The following is an 18346-nucleotide window of genomic DNA, read 5'->3' on the forward strand; positions in this document are numbered from 1 at the left end:
TATATTGTCAAAATATATAAAGAACTTACACAACTCAACCAGAAAAACAAATAATCCAATTAAAAATACGGGCGGAGGATCTGAATAGACATTTTTCCAAAGAACACAGGCAGATGGCCAAAAGACACGGAGAGATGCTCAACATCACTCATTAACAGGGAAACGCAAGTCAAAACCACAATGAGCTATCACCTCGCACCTGTCAGAATGACTACTACCAAACAGACAAGAAATAGTAAGTGTTGGGGAGGATGTAGAGAAAAAGTGGGAAGGTAAATTGTTATAGCTACTATGGAAAACAGAATGGAGAGTCCTAAAAAATTAAAAATAGAAATAATACATGACCCACTAATTCCACTATTGGCTATTACCCAAAGAAAATTAAAACAGTAATTTGAAAGAATACATGTACAGCCATGTTCACTGCAGCAGTGTTTACAACAGCCCAGATATGGAAGCAACCTCAGTGTACGTCAATAGATTAATGGGTATAGAAGATGTGGTACGGGGCGCCTGGGTGGTGTTAAAGCTTCTGCCTTCAGCTCAGGTCATGATCTCAGAGTCCTGGGATTGAGCCCCGCATCGGGCTCTCTACTGAGCAGGGAGCCTGCTTCCCCCCTCTCTCTGCCTGTCTCTCTGCCTACTTGTGATCTCTGTCTGTCAAATAAATAAATAAAATCTTTACAAAAAAAAAAAAAGATGTGGTATGTATATACAATAGAATATTACTCAACCATAAAAAGTAATAAGATCTTGCCATTTGCAACAACTTGAGTGGACCTACAGGACCCTTATGCTAAGTGAAATTGGTCAGAGAAAAATACCACACGAATTCACTTATATGCGGAATCTAAAAAACAAAACAAACCAAAAAAAGCAGAAACAGACCCATAAATACAGAGAATGAACTGGTGGCTGTCAGAGTGGAGAGGGAGGGGGATGGGCAAAATGGGTGAAAGGGAGTGGGAGATAACGGCCAGTTATGGAATGAATAAGCCATGGGGGTGAAAGATACCTCAGCACAGGGAGTACAGTCAATAGTACTGTAATAGCACTGCATGGTGACAGATGGTACCTACACTTGGGGCGACCACATTATGTACAAGGTTGTCCAGTCACTGTGTTGTACACCTAAAACTGATAAAACTTTGTGTATCATCTATATTTCAACTGAAAAAGAAAAGGGAAAAAAAAAAACAAACAAACCTTGTGAAATTAAAAGTAAGACAACAAATGTGAACTGAAAAAGGTCCAAAGAGAAGATATAAACATGAGCAAGCCTTCTGGCTGCAGAGCAGCAGATAGGACACAAGAGAAAAAAACAAAATAAGAAAAAGAGAAATCACCAGAGATGAAGTCAGTGAAGAAGGAAAGCTATCCTCAAGCTATCCCTGAATGCTTCAAGGACACTAGATTACAAACAACTCACTGATATGTACTTTTACTGATCAAGACTCTTAAAGTCAGTTCAGGTAACTGAATTTTAGCTCACCTTTAAATCTTTCAGTGGGATTTCCAAGTATTTTTGGATTGCGTGAGACCATATTACTTCAATATCTGCCAGAACAGCAGTAAGGGAGCCCCCAGGTCCCGGGTGAATATTTAACTGACCTCTTCTGATAGGCCAGTGAATATTGTAACAGTCCAATGGATTAACGTACAAGGCCTAGAAAAGACGGGGAGATGAATACATTGTTAAAACTTCTCTTGGGCGTTTTCTGGATTCACATTAAAAAAAATCTAGGGCCAGAGTTATGATTAACATTTGCTGACTATTCCAAATGTTGAGAGTGGAGTATCTAACATCACAGGAGCCAGTGTGAGTATCCGGGCCTGCAAGAGAGATTATGAACTCTAGGAAACAACTAGAACTGGACGGCACTGCAAATTTGCCTACCTCTTCTCCCACCAAAAACTCCGGATGATGAGATGTGTTTGTCCACTTATTTCCAGAACAGTGATCTAAAATTGCAGGTCGCATCTGCTTGTTGTAGGAGCGCGCCTGAAACAACAAATTATCTGAAAATTTACGTAAGAAAAAAGGGGGAGGGGAAGAGAAAATGTAGTATGAATCCTCTTTTCTCCGCTCTCTCATAGACCAGATACAGTAGCAAAACTAAATCACAAATCCTAAATATTTGGCAAAATAATAACTGGTCACAAAAAGATTCTTTTGGCCTTTTCCAAAATTGTGATTTTTTTCCCCTGGGTTTTAATACCTAGGCTGTGATTCATAGCCAGTCCAAAATTAATACTGCACTCTGTTTAAAGCTGAATATACATTTATGTATCATACCAACTCATGTCCATTTCTAATAGTATTTTTTATCATATTAAAATGGCACATGTAGTAAGAATATTGCTTCCCACCAAGATCCTGGAATTACACACTTAAGACTCTCAAGTACACTATAAATTTTTATCAACTTGCCAAAGAAACACCATCTTTTAAATTATTCATCTTGCCCAAGCATTTGTGACACTGATTTGGTTATTATGTAGGTGGTTATGAATGGTTTTCTTCCTTTTTTAAAGAAATCCCATCTTTAGTTTACATAATGAAATCATGAATAGCACTTATTGACAGAACAGCGGTGACAGAATGAATCTGAAGAAAGAGTGAAGACTGAACCTGTTCAGGGGACACGGGAATCCGTCTTGTACCATTTGACATCTTTTTAGACCATATTGCTTGATCCACCATTTTAAGGCCATTTTGTCTTTGTTCATTACTTTCTGGTTTCTGGGGAGAAAAGTGAAAGATGAGCGGCACAAAGATTTAGTGAAAAAAGAACGCAATGTGGCAAACTACTGACTTAATCTATCAAGAGGAAATGCCCTCTCATAAACAAGTAGCTGCATTTCCTTAATTTCTATCATATGTATCAATCTTTAGGATTCAAAGTAATCTTTTTATTCTTTATAAATAAAAAGTCAGAAAGGAACCCTTACCATAAACCAACTATTTGCAAAAATCTATAACCTTAAGTGAAGCTTAAGTGATAAAACTGTTCGTGGCACTAAGCACTGGATAGCTACTTAGTATTTACAGAGTGTTTTAGAGACTTTTCCAAACATTTCCATATTCTCATATTTATAATTTTGTAACAATGTTTTATTCACTTGGGTTATTTTGTTTATTCAGCAGGTATCCAAGTCCCTGTAACACTGTAAAGAGCACATCTATAAACAGCTCCATGGAAAAGTTACTGTTTTCTATCAACTTTTACTCCTGAGATTTATGTCCTATTGTAGAAGTGTAAGATCCAAAGATAGAAATGGATTTACACTCTTACACCCTCAAGTTACACTTAAGCTTAGAAATGGACTTAGGCAGTCTTGCTAAAAAAAGTGGAACCTTAAAGCTAACAGAAGTACAGAAACTTCAAGTTCCTAAAACTATCTTTCATTTAAAACTTAAAAGTGGATTACAATGCAATACGCATATTTTCACATCTACCATGAAAAATGTTTCTGATAATTACTATCTGCAAGGTAGGATAAAGTAAATGATAACTGCAAGGATATATACAGTCTTGCCTTTACATTATAATTTGATCTAAAACTGGAGAAAGGGATTATAATAATTCGATTTGCTTATGGATTGAAAATACAAACTCAATATAAACTCTAAGTATCTGGAAGAGAAAAATATGTCTGTTAAGAGACCTTAATGCATCAGTAAGTGAGTGACAATTCTGTACCTTCCATTAAAAATCTCCTTCATCAATACCCAATTCATGCTGGTGGGTTAAAATAATTTGATTTGCTTTTGTCATAATTATTTCTCTACAATCTAAAACCACTAGCTCACATGAGAAATGCTACTTGTAACCCTGAATGTTATTATTGTGAAACACATTAAAGCCATGAAGATGTTAATTCAAGTATACACAGCATACTTGAAAGTCTAAGCTCTCCCAGGAAAATCACCTTGGGCTTTCTCTCCAGATCCTCCATTTCTTTTCTTTTCTTTCTTTCTCTTCCTTTCTTTCTTTCAAGATTTTATTTATTTGAGAGAGAGAGAGAATGAGAGAACCAGAGAGAGCGAGCGAGCGAGCAGGAGAAGGGGGAGAGTCAGAGGGAGAAGCAGACTCTGCTGAGCAGGGAGCCTGATGCAGGACTCCTGATCCTGGGACTCCAGGATCATGACCTGAGCCAAAGGCAATCGTTAACCAACTGAGCCACCCAAGTGCTCCAGATCCTCCATTTCTGACTTACATTTAGTCCTTCCCTTAGGAGCCAGCTGTCCTTATATAGCGGCTGCCCTTGTTGTTTGTGCCTTCGTGCAATGACATGAGGAATGCTGGCAGGAAGTGTGTCTGTGGCTCGACCAATCCTTAAGGTTGTTGAACCTGGATGTATGACAACAATGAAGTTGCTCTGGATTTGCTGCGAATATAAAACACAGGAGTGTGACCTTAGTAAATAACATACAGGTAACAGGCCAGACAAAGAAGTGAGTCTCCTATAAAGACTATCAGACTCACAGGTATCAAAATAATTCAGTGAAGGTAGCTCTCTGAGAGGCAACCAATTATTGCTCTCTGCAGAATGCAAACTCTTTTCCAGTATCTGTGCTCCCAGGATCTGACTCAGTACACAGGTCAACATCTGTTCAAATGAACAAAACGATAAATATCCAATATAAGTTAACCTACAATTACTGAGCATTTCTGTGCCAGTACTGGGGGTACAATGGTGATCAAGACAAAATCCCAACCACCAGAGACCTTTTAGTCTACTAGGGGAAACAGACAAGGAGTAAGCGTAGGGAATACTATGACTAGCAAAATACTAGCTACATCTGAATCACCTAAAGATGCTTGTAGATTAAAGAAAAAAAAAAAAAAAGCAAGCTAGACTCTAAGCCTACACTACAAATTTTGATTCAGAATTTTCAGAGAAGGAGCCTAGATATCTGCAACTTTCAAAAGTTCCTGAGGTGATCATCATAACCACTCAGGTTTAACAACCACTGATCGAACAGGTTAGGGAAGAAATTCACATAAGCACAGAATTATTATTTTGTAATGCTGGAAAGTAAGGCTTTATACTTCAACTACTTCTGAGTGTATGCATAAACCACATTTTGGTTGTTGTTTTGTTTTTTTTTTTTTATTTGACAGACAGAAATCACAAGCAGGGAGAGAGGCCCTCGGCAGAGAGAGGGGGAAGGCAGGCCCCCCACCGAGCAGAGAGCCCGACTCAGGGCTCGATCCCAGGACCCCGGGACCACGACCCGAGCCGAAGGCAGAGGCTCCAACCCACTGAGCCACCCAGGCGCCCCTGGTCGTTGTTTTTGAAACACTTTACCCCTCATTAGTTCTGTGCTATTCACCTAATCTGGCAAAAGTTTGAGGTTAAAATGCCAGAGGTCACTATTCTGTCCTCAAGGGTCTGAAAACTTTGCTGCATTTCACAATCCACTCTTGGGAAGTGGTGAACAAGAAATGACAAAGCAGCATATGTCAGGACGTGGAGTGATTACTGTGGGCTTTACTTTTAGACGGTAATTGTTTCAGATATGTAATTTGCAAAGGGGGCAGAACATAATATGAATCAGTTGGGGGACTCAGAGTTTCAGTGGAGAGCAGGGAAAGAACCCCTGACGATCCCTGTGACAACAGGATCCCTCTTGGAGAACCACCACTCCTGCACAACTTCTTAGCCTGCACTACTCTTCTTCCACGTCTCCATTTACAACATTTCCTAGCTTGCCCATAAGATAAAGTCCAGAACCTGTTGAAATCAAGATCCGGTCTACTTCTCTAGCCCTACTCGAGAACCACCTCCTTTCTGGTCTCTTTAACCTTCTTAATCTAGATCTCTCTTGATTTCTTAACTCACCATCATGACTTCTAGGTCTGCACACAGGTTAACTCCCTCTGCCTGCCGTGTCCTTTCTCCCTGGTAAATCTTACTTCTCCCTTCAGTTCTGAAGTTAAATGTTATTAGACTAGGTTTGTTGTCCCTGTGCAATATAATTTTCACGGCAACTGTCATGCTTGTAATTAGTTACTGTCTGCCCCGCCAACAGACAAAAACCTTCATGTAAGAAGGGATCACTTGTGTCTTGTTCACTACTCTGTGCCCAGCTTTGTGTCTGCTGAATGCACCTCTCCCATGGGGTTGGCATGATGTTAAACAGGACTTCCCGAGCTTTTCTGGAATATGGGCGACATCTGTCCAGTAGAGTGGAGTAAAACGATGAAGCTGCTTGCCATCAGGGATACCTGTACCTCATTTACAGCACACAGGCTGCAGCACATTGACTGGAAAGCTCTGGGGTTAGGAATGGCAGGTTTCCAAAAGTGTGAACAAATATTTTTTAATAATTCCATATTTATATTCACATATTAGGGAAAAAACTAGCTGGTAGGTCCCACAAATCACTTCCCAGAATAGTACCGCTTAAATAAGACTGAGTAAAAAGGTACTAACTAAACAAAAGGGTGTTTGTTTAACAACAAACTAACTAAACTAACAAACGAAAGGGTGTTCTACAACCGACTGAGGAAATGCCGCTACAGTGATTAAGGGCCCAGGCTATGGATTCACAGACTTGGCTTCCAATTCATACTGCAGCACTTCCTTCCTCTGGATGAAGCTCCCGCCTCACAGCTACTGTGAGGACCCAGCCAGTTAATCAGTCTGGCTAGCTCTTCCTAAGTTCTCCACTGCTTCCAGAAGAGACCCGACTCTGGTTTTGAGACTTTTGTGATAAGCTCTGCTAAGATCTCCAGCGTCACCTTTTGCACCTTCTTCCTCACTTCCAGACATCCTGATCGCCAAAACTTCACATTCTCTCCTGGCCCAGGTCACTTCCACACTGTTCTCCTTCCCTGAGATTCCCCCTGACTCCTAATCATTCTTCAGGTCTTGGTCTTCCTTTATAACCATCCCAGGCCATCAGGGCTAAAGGGGGTACCCGCGGTGCATGCCCAACACTTCCCTATGGCCTTCTGCACTAGCCCCGCCCACGCCATGCCCTAAAACCTGCTACCCCTTGCCCAACTGTGAGCTCTACCCTCCTGCCTCCCACTCACAGATGAGGGAATCCTAGAGGGTGAGAACCGGCAAGGCCCTTATAGACCAGCCACTCTGCTGCCTCAACTCCATGGGTGGAGAAACTGAGGCCTGTACCACGGGGGTTTATGGGGACAGGGTGCTGTATATATCCTACGGCTGCCTGGCCGGCTGGGTGTTATCCTTAACCCACCCACCAGTCAGGGAACTGCCTCATAGACGTCAACATGAAACTGGGAACATTTCAATGCCTCCTTACTTTTGCTGTGAATTTGCCCATTTTCCTACGGGGACATTGATTTTTTTCACTGATCAGTAAGCACACACACGTGCTCCGTGCTTGGCCTGCAACTCCAAATAATTCTTTCTGGTTAGCAGGATTTACTCTTGCTCTGGTTCCGACACACAAACTCTTCACGTCTATTCACACAGTCGCCTGCCTTGATTTTCCTAGCGTTATGCTTGAACTGGACTCCACGCCCTGAGGTCTCTCCTTCACAAAGGAATACGCCTGCCCCGCCAACTGTCTCTGCTCGGTGCCAAACTACCTGCGGTCAAGGACACCCCAGGGCGGCGTGGAAGGCGAGTGAAAGCCGGGTCCCGGTTCCGGTTCCGCGGACGGCTGGGGAGGGAACTACCGCCTGCACCAACCACCAAGGTTGGGGGGGGGGGGGGGGGGCCGGAAGCCTCGCGTCACCACCTCCCTCTTCCCCCGCCTGCCTCCCCTCCCCCGCCCGGCCGGAAGGCCCTCACCGAGACCCGCCCCCGGCGCCGGGTCTCACCTCCTGCAGCGACTCCGGCACTAGCGCGGGCACGATGGGCCTTTTCACGCCGCGCTGCTCCTTCTCCTTCTCCTTCTCCCCGCTCTTCTCCTTCCCGTTCTCTCCGTCCCCCTTCTCCGCCTGGGTCATTGCGGCCGCGGACGCCTACCGGCCTCCACCCTCAAGGACGCGCAGCGCCGCGCCGCCGGAGCTGGAGAGCCCCCGCGCACGCGCAACCTCCCAGCCGGCTTCCCGGCAACCAAGATGGCCGCCGGGCAGCTATCCCGGAGACTTCCGGGAAAGCGGAGGGGCGGAGCCATCCGGAGGAGGGGGCGGGGGGCGGGGGTGGGGCGTGATGGGTGAGTGTTGCTGCGATTGGTCCTGGCGGTAGCATGCCCAGGGCCGACTTGTTTTTATTTCGAGCGCTTACGTAGGAGCAGCGGATACACGGCTTTTGGCTTAGCTCACAGCTTCTTTACTGGCTTCCCAGACCCACGCATATTCTAGTTCTCATACTGCGCTGGTGATGCACAGTCCAGCCTCTGATGTTAAGGTATTCTTGAATTAGGGCGCCTCACTCCACATCCCTTGCGCGAATTTATCTAGTTTCCATGGCTTTATGTATGAAGATAACTCCCAAATACATGATTCCCGTCTGGAAGTCTCCCTGAGATCCAGACTGACAACCAATTGCCTGGTATCTCCATTTGGATATCCACAAGGCATTGCAAACTTAAATGAGCCCAAACTGTAACTTTTGATCCGTCCGCCCCCACACCCCAACACTACGCTCTCTCTCACCATCTCGGTAAGTAACACTTCGATTCTTCAGTTGTCCAATCCATCAGCAAATCCTGTTGTCGCTAAAATACATCTTGAACGAACCCACTTCTCCATTCCTACTGCTACTACTTAGCCCAAACTACCATCTCACCGGCACTGTTAACAGCCTTTTAACCCAACTCCCTGCTTGGTCTTGTCTTCCTTCAGTCTGTTCTTCAGTCGGTTGCCCAAGTGTCAAGTTTTAAAGTATGTAGTTAAGACAATTAAAAAAAAAAAAAAGACAATCAGTACTACATACCCAGCACTCCATATAATAGCACCAATGAGTATTCTCAAAAATTAAACCAATGCTTTGTTTCCTGGCTCATGGAACAGAATCTAAACTAACTAAAGCCTAGAAAGCCATTCTTAATCCAGTCCCTGCTACATCACTAAATTCACCTCATCTCTCTCCTTCTGTTGGCATTTCCAGCTATACTTACTTTCTTTCAGCCTCTCAGACATGTCAAGCCCCTCTTATTATCGAGCCACCACTCATGCTGTTGCCTTTTGCCTGGGGTGCTCTTCCTTCAGTGGGCTCATTTTCAGCCTGTCTCAACCCAAGTGTCACCTCAGAGAAGCCTGTTATCTTACTACCTCTGAAGCAGGAATTAAGTCTGTACTTGCCTGCTCACTGTTTCCCACACTAAAAAGTAAGTTCCATGAGGAGGAACTTGGTCTTACTCTCCACCATTATCTTCAGCACACAGTAGGCACCCAATAAATATTGGTGGATTAAATAATGCTGAATGAAGAATCCCTTGAAGTAGGAATTTAATCCCCACTTCATAGATGAGTACACTGGGATAGAACGATAAACTTAGTCAAGAACACAAGCTATTGAGTAGCAAAGACAAGAACTGAACACTGGCCACTTAATAGGCTACTTTCTGCCCTACAGTGGTCTACCTCATGCTCAGAGTGAGAGCGCTAAATTCCAGAGGCAGTCAGGACTGTAGAATAGCCCTAAAAAAGAGTCCTGCAGAGGAGTTAGGGGGAGGGAGAGGGGCACAGGGATCATGAATCACATGCACGGAGAAGCCATCTCGTTCTGAGACTACCCAGGTCTTCTCCCCACTTAAGTGCTTTGACAGAATGAGTTCTGCCATTCACTAGCCACACAATCACAAAACTTTGCTGAGTCCTTGCTTGTTATCTGTATGATGCAAGTATCATCTACCTACTGTAGTGTCAGAATATGTAAAAGATAAAATGTCTGACACAGACTTGAATGATCAATAACTGTCTCTTTCATCTTTAACCTGAAAATTGTCTTGTAATTGCCCCTTCCCTTATGTTTGAAGATCAGTAGCTCATGCCACTACACCTCCATTTCCTGGCAAACAGGGTTGAATAAATATATCCAAGTAAATATAAAAATGCCTTTACTAAGGGTACCTGGGTGGCTCAATTGGCTAAGCATCTGCCTTCGGCTCAGGTCATGATCCCAGGGTCCTGGGGTTGAGCCCAGTGTTAGGCTCCCTCCTCTTCCTTTGCACAACCAGCCGCACGCCCCCCCCCCCCCCCCGCCAAGTTGTGTGCTCATTCATTCTCTCAAAATCTTAAAAAAAAAATGCTTTTACCTGAACACTTTGGTTCAGAGACTATTAAACACAAAGCAGAATTATCTGTATTATTCACCTTTCCAACAGATAATTCAGTGCCTATCACATGCAGTCACTGTTCAAAGCACTTCGGTAAAAAAGACAAAATCCCAACCTCATCGAGCTTCCATTCTAGTGATAGAATGTGAGAGTTACCAGCATTCACGGGGTGTATGTATGTATGTGTGTGAGTGTGAAAGCTAACAGGCAGTATCTTAAGCAATGTTTTAGAATTCAAATTTGTCAATATAACACAGAAGTCTATGATTTTAAAGACCATCTAGCCAATCTTCATTTTGTAACTCAGGTTTTTTGGTTATGGCTTTATAATTACCCCGATAATTATATATGATAGCAAATCTGATACTCTGTATTAAAGATTCATAGGACAAATAGGTTTCAAGATAAATTTGTATGCAGACTACTGGAATAAATACAATGTGATTTATTTATAAATGAGAACAAATTAACAATGAATACTATTTCAAGTTAAAAAGGTGACACTATATTCATACAGAATACACAACCTTTTATTTTTTTTCAAATTTGGAGTTTTTTAATTATACAAAGATGAGAAGTCAAGGTCTGTAACCTAAAAATATTTACTTATTAAAACTATATTAATACTTTCATAAACTATACAAAAAAGATAATGAGACAAACATGTACATTTATAGAAGAACTGCATGTCAGTCATGCCAGATCCCTGAGAAGGGAATTCCCAGCATGACCTCATTCGTCTGTGAGGACACAGAGCAATCCCTGTTCAGGCACACACATTCAATTCCTTGTTCAGCATGGTCAGCACTCGACTTCTTGATGGTTTCCCTCTGTTACGAATGTGCATGTCCAGTTGTCTGCTTCTTAAAGCAGACATTTACCTAAAAGAAAGTGTTATAACAATCAGTTACTAGTTATTGATTTGGATTTGCACCAAAAAATCCAACAATCATTTTTTTGAACTGTTTTTCAAAAGACACTTTGATAATAAAATACAATAAATTTTTCAAGGGTTAAGATATAATTATTTTTCCAGATAAGATGTCTGAATAGTAACAAAATATTGGATAAGTTCTGTTTTTTTAAAAAAACTTTCCCTAAGAGGATATTTCAAAATGAAATCTCTACAGAATAATTTCAAATATTAAGTTACCTTCCTCATCCACCAGCCATTGGAGGAGGACTAGGGCCACGCAGATGGTTAATTCGACCCATTCTTCTGGGAGGGTTGCCTGGTGGCCTAATAAAAGAAAATTTAATTTCTGCTGTTTAGTAGACATCAAGCGATTTCCTTCCAAACACTCAAATAGACTCTTTATTTAAAAGAGGAACTGCCAATTAGGTCAGGATTTGAGAAAATTCAAATACAGGGACCTGACACTTAATGCACATGAGAAAAGTGAGTCAAGCAAGGAACTGTGATGATCTGAATAGTCCTCCCTGTAAATGAAAGCCCAAATGAAACCCAGCTCCCTGGAAATGCAAGCCCAACCCCATGCTGCTTCATCTTCTCTGGTTTTCTTTACCAGTGGGAATCCAGATTCTAAAGTAAAATCTCTAGATTTAAGGGTGGTCATCAGTTTTCATCCTCTAATTTGGACTTTTCCCATAGGATATTTGATATACATTTTAGCTTTGTCAGTGACTCTAATGATCAAATCAGAGGCAACTTGACTTAATTTACAGTAATGCATTAATTTTATGAAATAGAATTTAAACCTTTTATTTCCATGAGCCTATGCCGATCCATCTATAATAGTTAACTTAATTAAAATTACAGAGTGGTAAAAATATCTATTATCAATTTAAAAAGCTCTACCCTCTTCCATCATCGTATCTGGAATCAGAGGAGCTTCCATAGCCTCTTCTCTTTTTCACATCTTGCTGAAGCAGAGTCTTGAAACTGAAACAAGGGGCAGAAAACAAAAATACCACTTTCAACATTATAAAATGTATCTCCATAGTTTCAGTTATGTGTGTGAACGATGACTAAACTAAAGTAAACCAACTTAGTTCCGACTCCACATTTCTCGAAGCCACCTGGACAACAGCATGTAGCACGTGTCTACACAGGTGCCGTGTTGTGGCCCCAAAGCCCCCATTCCTTGTCTTTCTTACATGCTAATAACTCTCCTTGACGGAGTCTAGGAGTGACTCTGAACCCAGAGCCATCCCCAACTTCCTTTCTCCACTCTACATCAGCTGTCAGGCCCCAGTGTCTGTCCCTACAGCAAGCACTGCACATTCATGTCCCCCACATTTCCCCTGTCATCAGTCTGTCCAATGTTACCCTGCTGAGGGAGGAGCCTAGGGTGGTGTGCCAGAAGCACAGGGCTTCTGGGAAACCATCTGTATGGAATTTTCTTTCCTTGTGGAGGGGGAAGAAGTTAAAACAATGTTTTAAAAAAATAATAGGGAGTAGGGGAGATGTGTGAGACTTTAAGGAAGTTTTGTACTGGGTAACTTAATGCCCCTCTGTCCCACTGTATTTTTCTACAGAACAATTTCTACCATTTCCCTCCCCGCTTCTACTTATGCTACATGCAGCCTTCAGATTAATCTTTTTAAATCACAGTGACAATTCAATTAAGTATAAAGATCTCAGTCTGCTATTCAAACCTCTCTGCCATCTTTCCTGTGTTTCCTCTACTTGGAGTAATTCGCTCTGATGTCCACCTCCCACAGTCATGCCCAGCCCAACACCCATTGTAATATGAATTAAAGCAGATGAAGGGGCAGTATCCCACATCTCTGCATCCATGCAGCTCTCTGCCACGTGATGTTCAAATATATACATATATTCCAACTTAACGTCAGTAAGACTTGTTGGTAGGTGATGAATAATTTTCACAAAACAAACAGCATGGGAAAGACCAAAAAATGCATTTAACTAAAAATTGCTTGAAATTATAGTAAAGTTTAAATTTTTGGCTTCTGTCAATTCTAACAATTTAAAAAACAATTTTATTACTTGGGATATTTTGTATCAAGATCAAATACCCCTCGTTGGTTTACTGTATAATCTGGAGTAAGAGCTGCACATACACACTAAAGCTGAAACAGCAGAGAGAAAGTGGGGCATGTCATTTGGCATTAGAATGGGGGAGGCCTGGCTCCATAGATGCAGACTGAAATGGTTACAACACCAAGGCTAAGCCACACTCAAGCTTCTAAACTAACATATTCATACTTGTTAGATAGTATAAGGCAGCTTTACCACCACAAAAGTCTTCATTTTCCTTTGCAAAGCTAGTAATTAAGAAATATATATTATAATTAAAAATTGTTTTGGAAAAGCTCAGCTTAAGAACCTCAACATAACGTACCTAATGTACTTCTGTTAACTTAAATATCAGGGCTATTAAGAGCACTGTTAACACTTACAACAAAACCACGAACTCTGCTATTCCCCAGAAGAAATCTGTTATCAAAGACAATCTCCATGGGGACTGACTCCGGCTGTCCAATACTTGTCCTACAGACAAGAAAAAAGAAACTTCAGTTAGTACTACAAATCTCGGACACAAGATGTATTACCATTCGTTGCTTAGGGAACAGTAAGACTCAGTTTTCAACTTGCTCACTGTTCCAGATGGCCAACACAAGGAAAGGTTTGTTAGCTGTGCATCCTTCAAAAGAAGGGTTCAGGGAAGTAAAGCTCTTTGATCTACGGGTCTTTTAATACGTCAAATGTTTTCTTATGTTCCTAATTTTGGTGAGCGACAATTCAAGTATTTTTTTCCTCTTTCTAAATTGTGGTAAATACAAATTAAAAATTCCCATTTTAACCATTTTTGAGTGTATAGTTCTATGGTATTAAGTACATTCACACTGTTGCACACCATCACCATCATCCATCTCCAGAACTTTCTGAATCTTCCCCTAACTGAAACTCACTCTCATTCAACACTAACTCCCCTTTTCTCCCTTCCCTTACTTCCTGGCAACCACCCTTTTACTTTCTGTCTCTATGAATCTGACTGCTCTAAGAACCTCATGTGAGGAATCACACAGTATTTTTACTTTGATGACAGGCTTATGTCTTCATGTCTCACCCATGTTACATTGCAGGTATGTCAAACTTACCCCCCCCTTTTAAAGGCTGACTAATATTCCATCATGTGTATATGCCGCATTTTGTTATGCATACATCTGTTGATGGGACACTTGGGTTGCTTCCACCCATTGGCTATTGTGAAAATGCTGGTATGAATGCCAGTGCATGAATCTGTTTATTCAAGTATTTTGAGGAAACAAATGGAATGAGTAAATATAAAAGAATATTCACACCACTTGAATGTGAAATTGTAAAATATTTCACAATGTGAAATGTGAAAACATTTTTCACCTGCAAAGTCTCTTTCCTGTATAAAAAAAAGTTGTTTATACACATCCTTAAACTCTTTATAGTTATGGGGCGTCTGGGTGGCTCAGTGGGTTAAAGCCTCGCCTTCGGCTCAGGTCATGATCTCAGGATTCTGGGATCAAGCCCCACATCCGGGTCTCTGCTCAGCAGGGAGCCCGATTCCCCTCTTTCTCCCTGCCTGCCTCTCTGCCTACTTGTGATCTCTGTCAAATAAATAAAATCTTTACAGTTATGTTTCTTTAAAAAAAATCTTTACAGTTATGTTAAAATTTCCATAAATCAAAGAGTCTGGGTATTCTAAGTACTGAAGACAACTTGCCCTGTTCATTAAAATAGCCACTATTTTTCTGTAATTCCACTGTAATGGGATGCTGTTGATTCTAATTATGGATTCCATGTTTGTTTGTTTTTTAAGTTATTTATTTACTTGAGAGAGGGAGAGAGGAACAAGCAGACTCCCCACTGAGCGTGGAGCCTGACGTGCTAAATCCCAGGATCCTGAGATCATGACTTAAGCCAAAATCAAGACTTGGACGCCTAACTGACTGGGCCAGCCAGGCGCCCCTACGGACTCGTTTTATCTTAAGCAAAAATGAGGATCTATTTTTCAAACAACTTTAAATAGTGGAAGCTACAACATGAAAAGTTAGAGCTCTAGAGTTTTAGCCTTGAGAATTAAGAGGTCAGAATATTTTGAAAGAACAGCTGTCAACCACCTCTCCTCTCCATTTTCTCAAGGGCTTCACCACACTGACGTCCACCCCCTCAGTCAGGGTCTACAATTCCTCTTTGACTGCCTTACTTTCAAGGATCCATCTGGATCTGAGCTCTCAACGGAGCTATTGACAAAAAAGGGATACACTTCAAGCCAGTGCGTGGGTGATACGCTCTGGTTCTGCCTCTTACTAGCTCTGCTTCATTGGCTGATGTGATATTTTCCTGCTCTGAGAAAAAGTATTCCAAAGCTACTCATCATTTAGGATTGCTGAAGAAAAAGTCATGCGATAGCAAGAGAAATGTTCTGTCCTGTGACATGCTAATAAATTCAATTCTTCTAAGAGAGATCTAACTAGAACACAACAATTCTTTCTTTGGGACTCTAAAAAATCCTCTGCATGCACTTGCATTGTTCTATCTTGCTTTAGCACTTTTCCCTCCTAGTTTCTGAAGGCAGAAAGCTCCCCACCCAATATCTGCAGAGGGAAATAAGTTGCTTGGATATAACTGGCATTTCTCAACTATAAAGGTGAGATAAAAGGCCTTAATAGACCCTTTATGTTATTTATGTGGATCCACTACTGAGTAAGGGACAGGTGAGGCTAGGTCGGGAGAGGTTCGTAGCAGGCTACGGAATCAGGCTCACAAAAATCACAAAAAATGTGGAGGTGTGAGGGAACCAGAGATAAGGGAACAAACCTGACCACCCTGCCCTAGGTGTCAGAGGTGGGGTCTTGTTATAACAGTTACTTGTGACCAACAAAGAATTACCTGACCCTAAAAAGAAAGTAAGCCATTGAAGGTGCTATTACTAGTCCTTACTCTATGGTGCTATCAATAGAGATGTTAAAAGGATTTAAGTTCCCTGGTTAGCTTTCTATAAAATACCAGCCCTAAAAGCCCTCAGTGGCAACCCTGTTGGGACCCCTCTCACTCCTGAAAGCTTTTTCTGTATCCTCACTTAATGAAACTCTTATCACTTTACTCACTCTCCTATGTCCACGAGATTCAATTTACAACTGCGTGAGATACAAACCTCACTCTCCCACTTCACTATGACAATGCACGTACTACAAAAGACGTACTACAAAGAATGACAACATAATGCATACATAGAAGCTGCCAGCCTTACCCATAAAGGATATAACACAAAGTCTGCTAAAAAAAAAAAAGTGCCCCAAATAAGATGAAACTTTGATGCTTTTGGGTAGTGTCCATCACCCCACTGAGATTTTTAATTGGAGGCGGCGGCGGGAAGGCATATTTGAAGAGAAATGCAAAGTACACTCAGCCAGAAGACTTCTCACTCGTCACCTGCATCCTCTCTGAAGATAAACAGACGATTCACATAGAACAAGGACCTAGCTCCACGGATCCTGCTTGCTAAGACTGCACCAAATATCACATGATTCCACCTGAGTCAACCAGGTGGGCAGAGGGTTTTGGCATTGGTCTGACCCATATTGTGTCTTTCCTTTTCAAACACTTAACTATTATTAAGATTCATTTGTTCCGGGGCGCCCGGGTGGCTCAGTGGATTAGGCCTCTGCCTTCAGCCCAGGTCATGATCTCAAGGTCCTGGGATCGAGCCCCACGTGCGGCTCTCTGCTCAGCGGGGAGCCTGCTTCCCCCCCCCCCCCCGTCTCGCTCTCTCTGCCTGCCTCTCTGCCTACTTGTGATCTCTCTCTGTCAAATAAATAAATAAAAATTAAAAAAAAAATTCATTTGTTTTGTTGAAAGAGGGAGCGAGCGCAGAGGGTAGGGACAAAGGGAGCGAGAATTCCAAGCCAACTCCCCGCTGAGCGCGGAGCCCCAGGCAGGGCAGATCCCACCACCCTCAGTTCATAACCTGAGTCAAACCAAGTGTCCGATGACGCTCAACCGACTGAGCCACCCAGGCGACACTTTCTTTGTGGAGTCACGGAACGAAGTCACTCTCGGATTCTCTACTCCAGGAATAGTTACCTTTGTTCCTACAGGGGGCGGTGCTTCTTCCTGCGCCCCTTGGAATTAGGGCAAAGAAAAAAATTACGTGTCTTACTAGCTGCCTACTCCTGGGGGCGGGAGAGGGGGAAGGGAAGGCTATCCCATTTATTTAATTCTCCTTATACATTATAAAGACCGTCTAGTAGATAACAGCAAGGACGCGGACAACAGTCACCTCTGCTCGAAAGCCGACTGAGCCGTCATTAACTACCTTCGTGCGGCCAGACAACCTACCGGACCTAGCTGCGCCTCAGAATCTCCGCCCCTAAAATCGGGTAACAAGACAACGACCTGAACAGGGCTGCTGTGGAGACCGAATGGGTTAATAGCGCGAAAGTTACAACAGCGCCCAGACACAGGGGCTACGCAGACAGACGGTGCTAACCCTGTTGTCATTACTAGCTAAGGACGCGGGCGCCCGAGAGCAAAGAGCGCGTTAGCGTCGAAGCTGGACGAGGGCGCCGGGCAGCCCGCACCGTCGTCACCACCGGGACCTCGGCCCCCGCCTCCGGGCTCAGAGACGCTCGGCTGACGCGGCGCAGGGCCCAGCGACTTCGGGAAATAGGTGCTGGGCCGGCGGGCGAGGACGGAAGAAACCCGGGTCCGGCCTCCCAGGCCAGCGGCCGCCCCCCAAGACCCTGCAACTCACCATTCGAGATGTAAACCATCTTCGCCGCTAGTTGCCGGCTTCCGGAGCGACTGAGGGGCTTGGCTCCTCTCGGCCTCGGTATCTCCCTCTGCGCCCCGCCCTTGAACGTCACAGTCCGCGGTTAGACCAACCAGCGACGGAGGAAGGAGGTGGACAGAACCCATTGGCTGCTGGGAGGGACACGCACACGACTGCCGTTTTTTGCGTCGTCACGCGGGCGACTTCCGGTCGAGCGAGGGCTGCGGGGCAGGTGACCGGAAGTGATGTTTGGGATTTAACCCGTAAGCGCGCGCTTACATTCCTGCTTGAAGGGTTTGTCTTCACCGCCGGGTGAGGAGAAACTGTTTTCTGGTTGCTTGCTGGACCCAGGGACGGGAAGGCGAAGCTGTACAGTGGCTTGAAGAAGTGCTGG

The 18346-nt window shown here is 43.1% G+C and overlaps 2 protein-coding genes across 4 annotated transcripts in view; both read right to left on the reverse strand.

The window, feature by feature from the left end:
* The window catches only part of ACTR8 (actin related protein 8), a 20140-nt gene extending 12187 nt beyond the window's left edge, over nucleotides 1-7953 (reverse strand). For 2 of the 3 annotated variants that reach the window (XR_004383918.1, XM_032868331.1), the window contains exons 1-5: nucleotides 7812-7953; nucleotides 4222-4392; nucleotides 2633-2743; nucleotides 1898-2002; nucleotides 1493-1666 (exon numbers count right to left, since the gene is read on the reverse strand). Coding sequence is in view for 2 of the 3 variants with exons in the window: in XM_032868331.1 (XP_032724222.1) it covers nucleotides 1493-1666; nucleotides 1898-2002; nucleotides 2633-2743; nucleotides 4222-4392; nucleotides 7812-7940 (690 nt within the window). In the remaining variant the exon portion in view is untranslated. The remainder of the gene's footprint in view (nucleotides 1-1492; nucleotides 1667-1897; nucleotides 2003-2632; nucleotides 2744-4221; nucleotides 4393-7811) is intronic. The other variant, XM_032868332.1, reaches the window with a different exon arrangement.
* A 3412-nt stretch (nucleotides 7954-11365) lies between these two features.
* Nucleotides 11366-18050, reverse strand: SELENOK (selenoprotein K). Its single transcript, XM_032868336.1, has 4 exons — nucleotides 17935-18050; nucleotides 13601-13691; nucleotides 12036-12119; nucleotides 11366-11456 (listed from the first exon to the last, which is right to left on the reverse strand). The coding sequence occupies exons 1-4, from the start codon at nucleotides 17951-17953 to the stop codon at nucleotides 11366-11368; spliced, it is 285 nt and encodes a 94-aa protein (XP_032724227.1). The 5' UTR covers nucleotides 17954-18050.
* Between the last annotated feature and the right edge of the window lie 296 nt (nucleotides 18051-18346).

This window comes from Lontra canadensis, unplaced genomic scaffold (genome assembly GCF_010015895.1).
Source record: "Lontra canadensis isolate GAN:19392208 unplaced genomic scaffold, GSC_riverotter_1.0 scaffold35, whole genome shotgun sequence".
Taxonomy (NCBI): Eukaryota; Metazoa; Chordata; class Mammalia; order Carnivora; family Mustelidae; genus Lontra; species Lontra canadensis.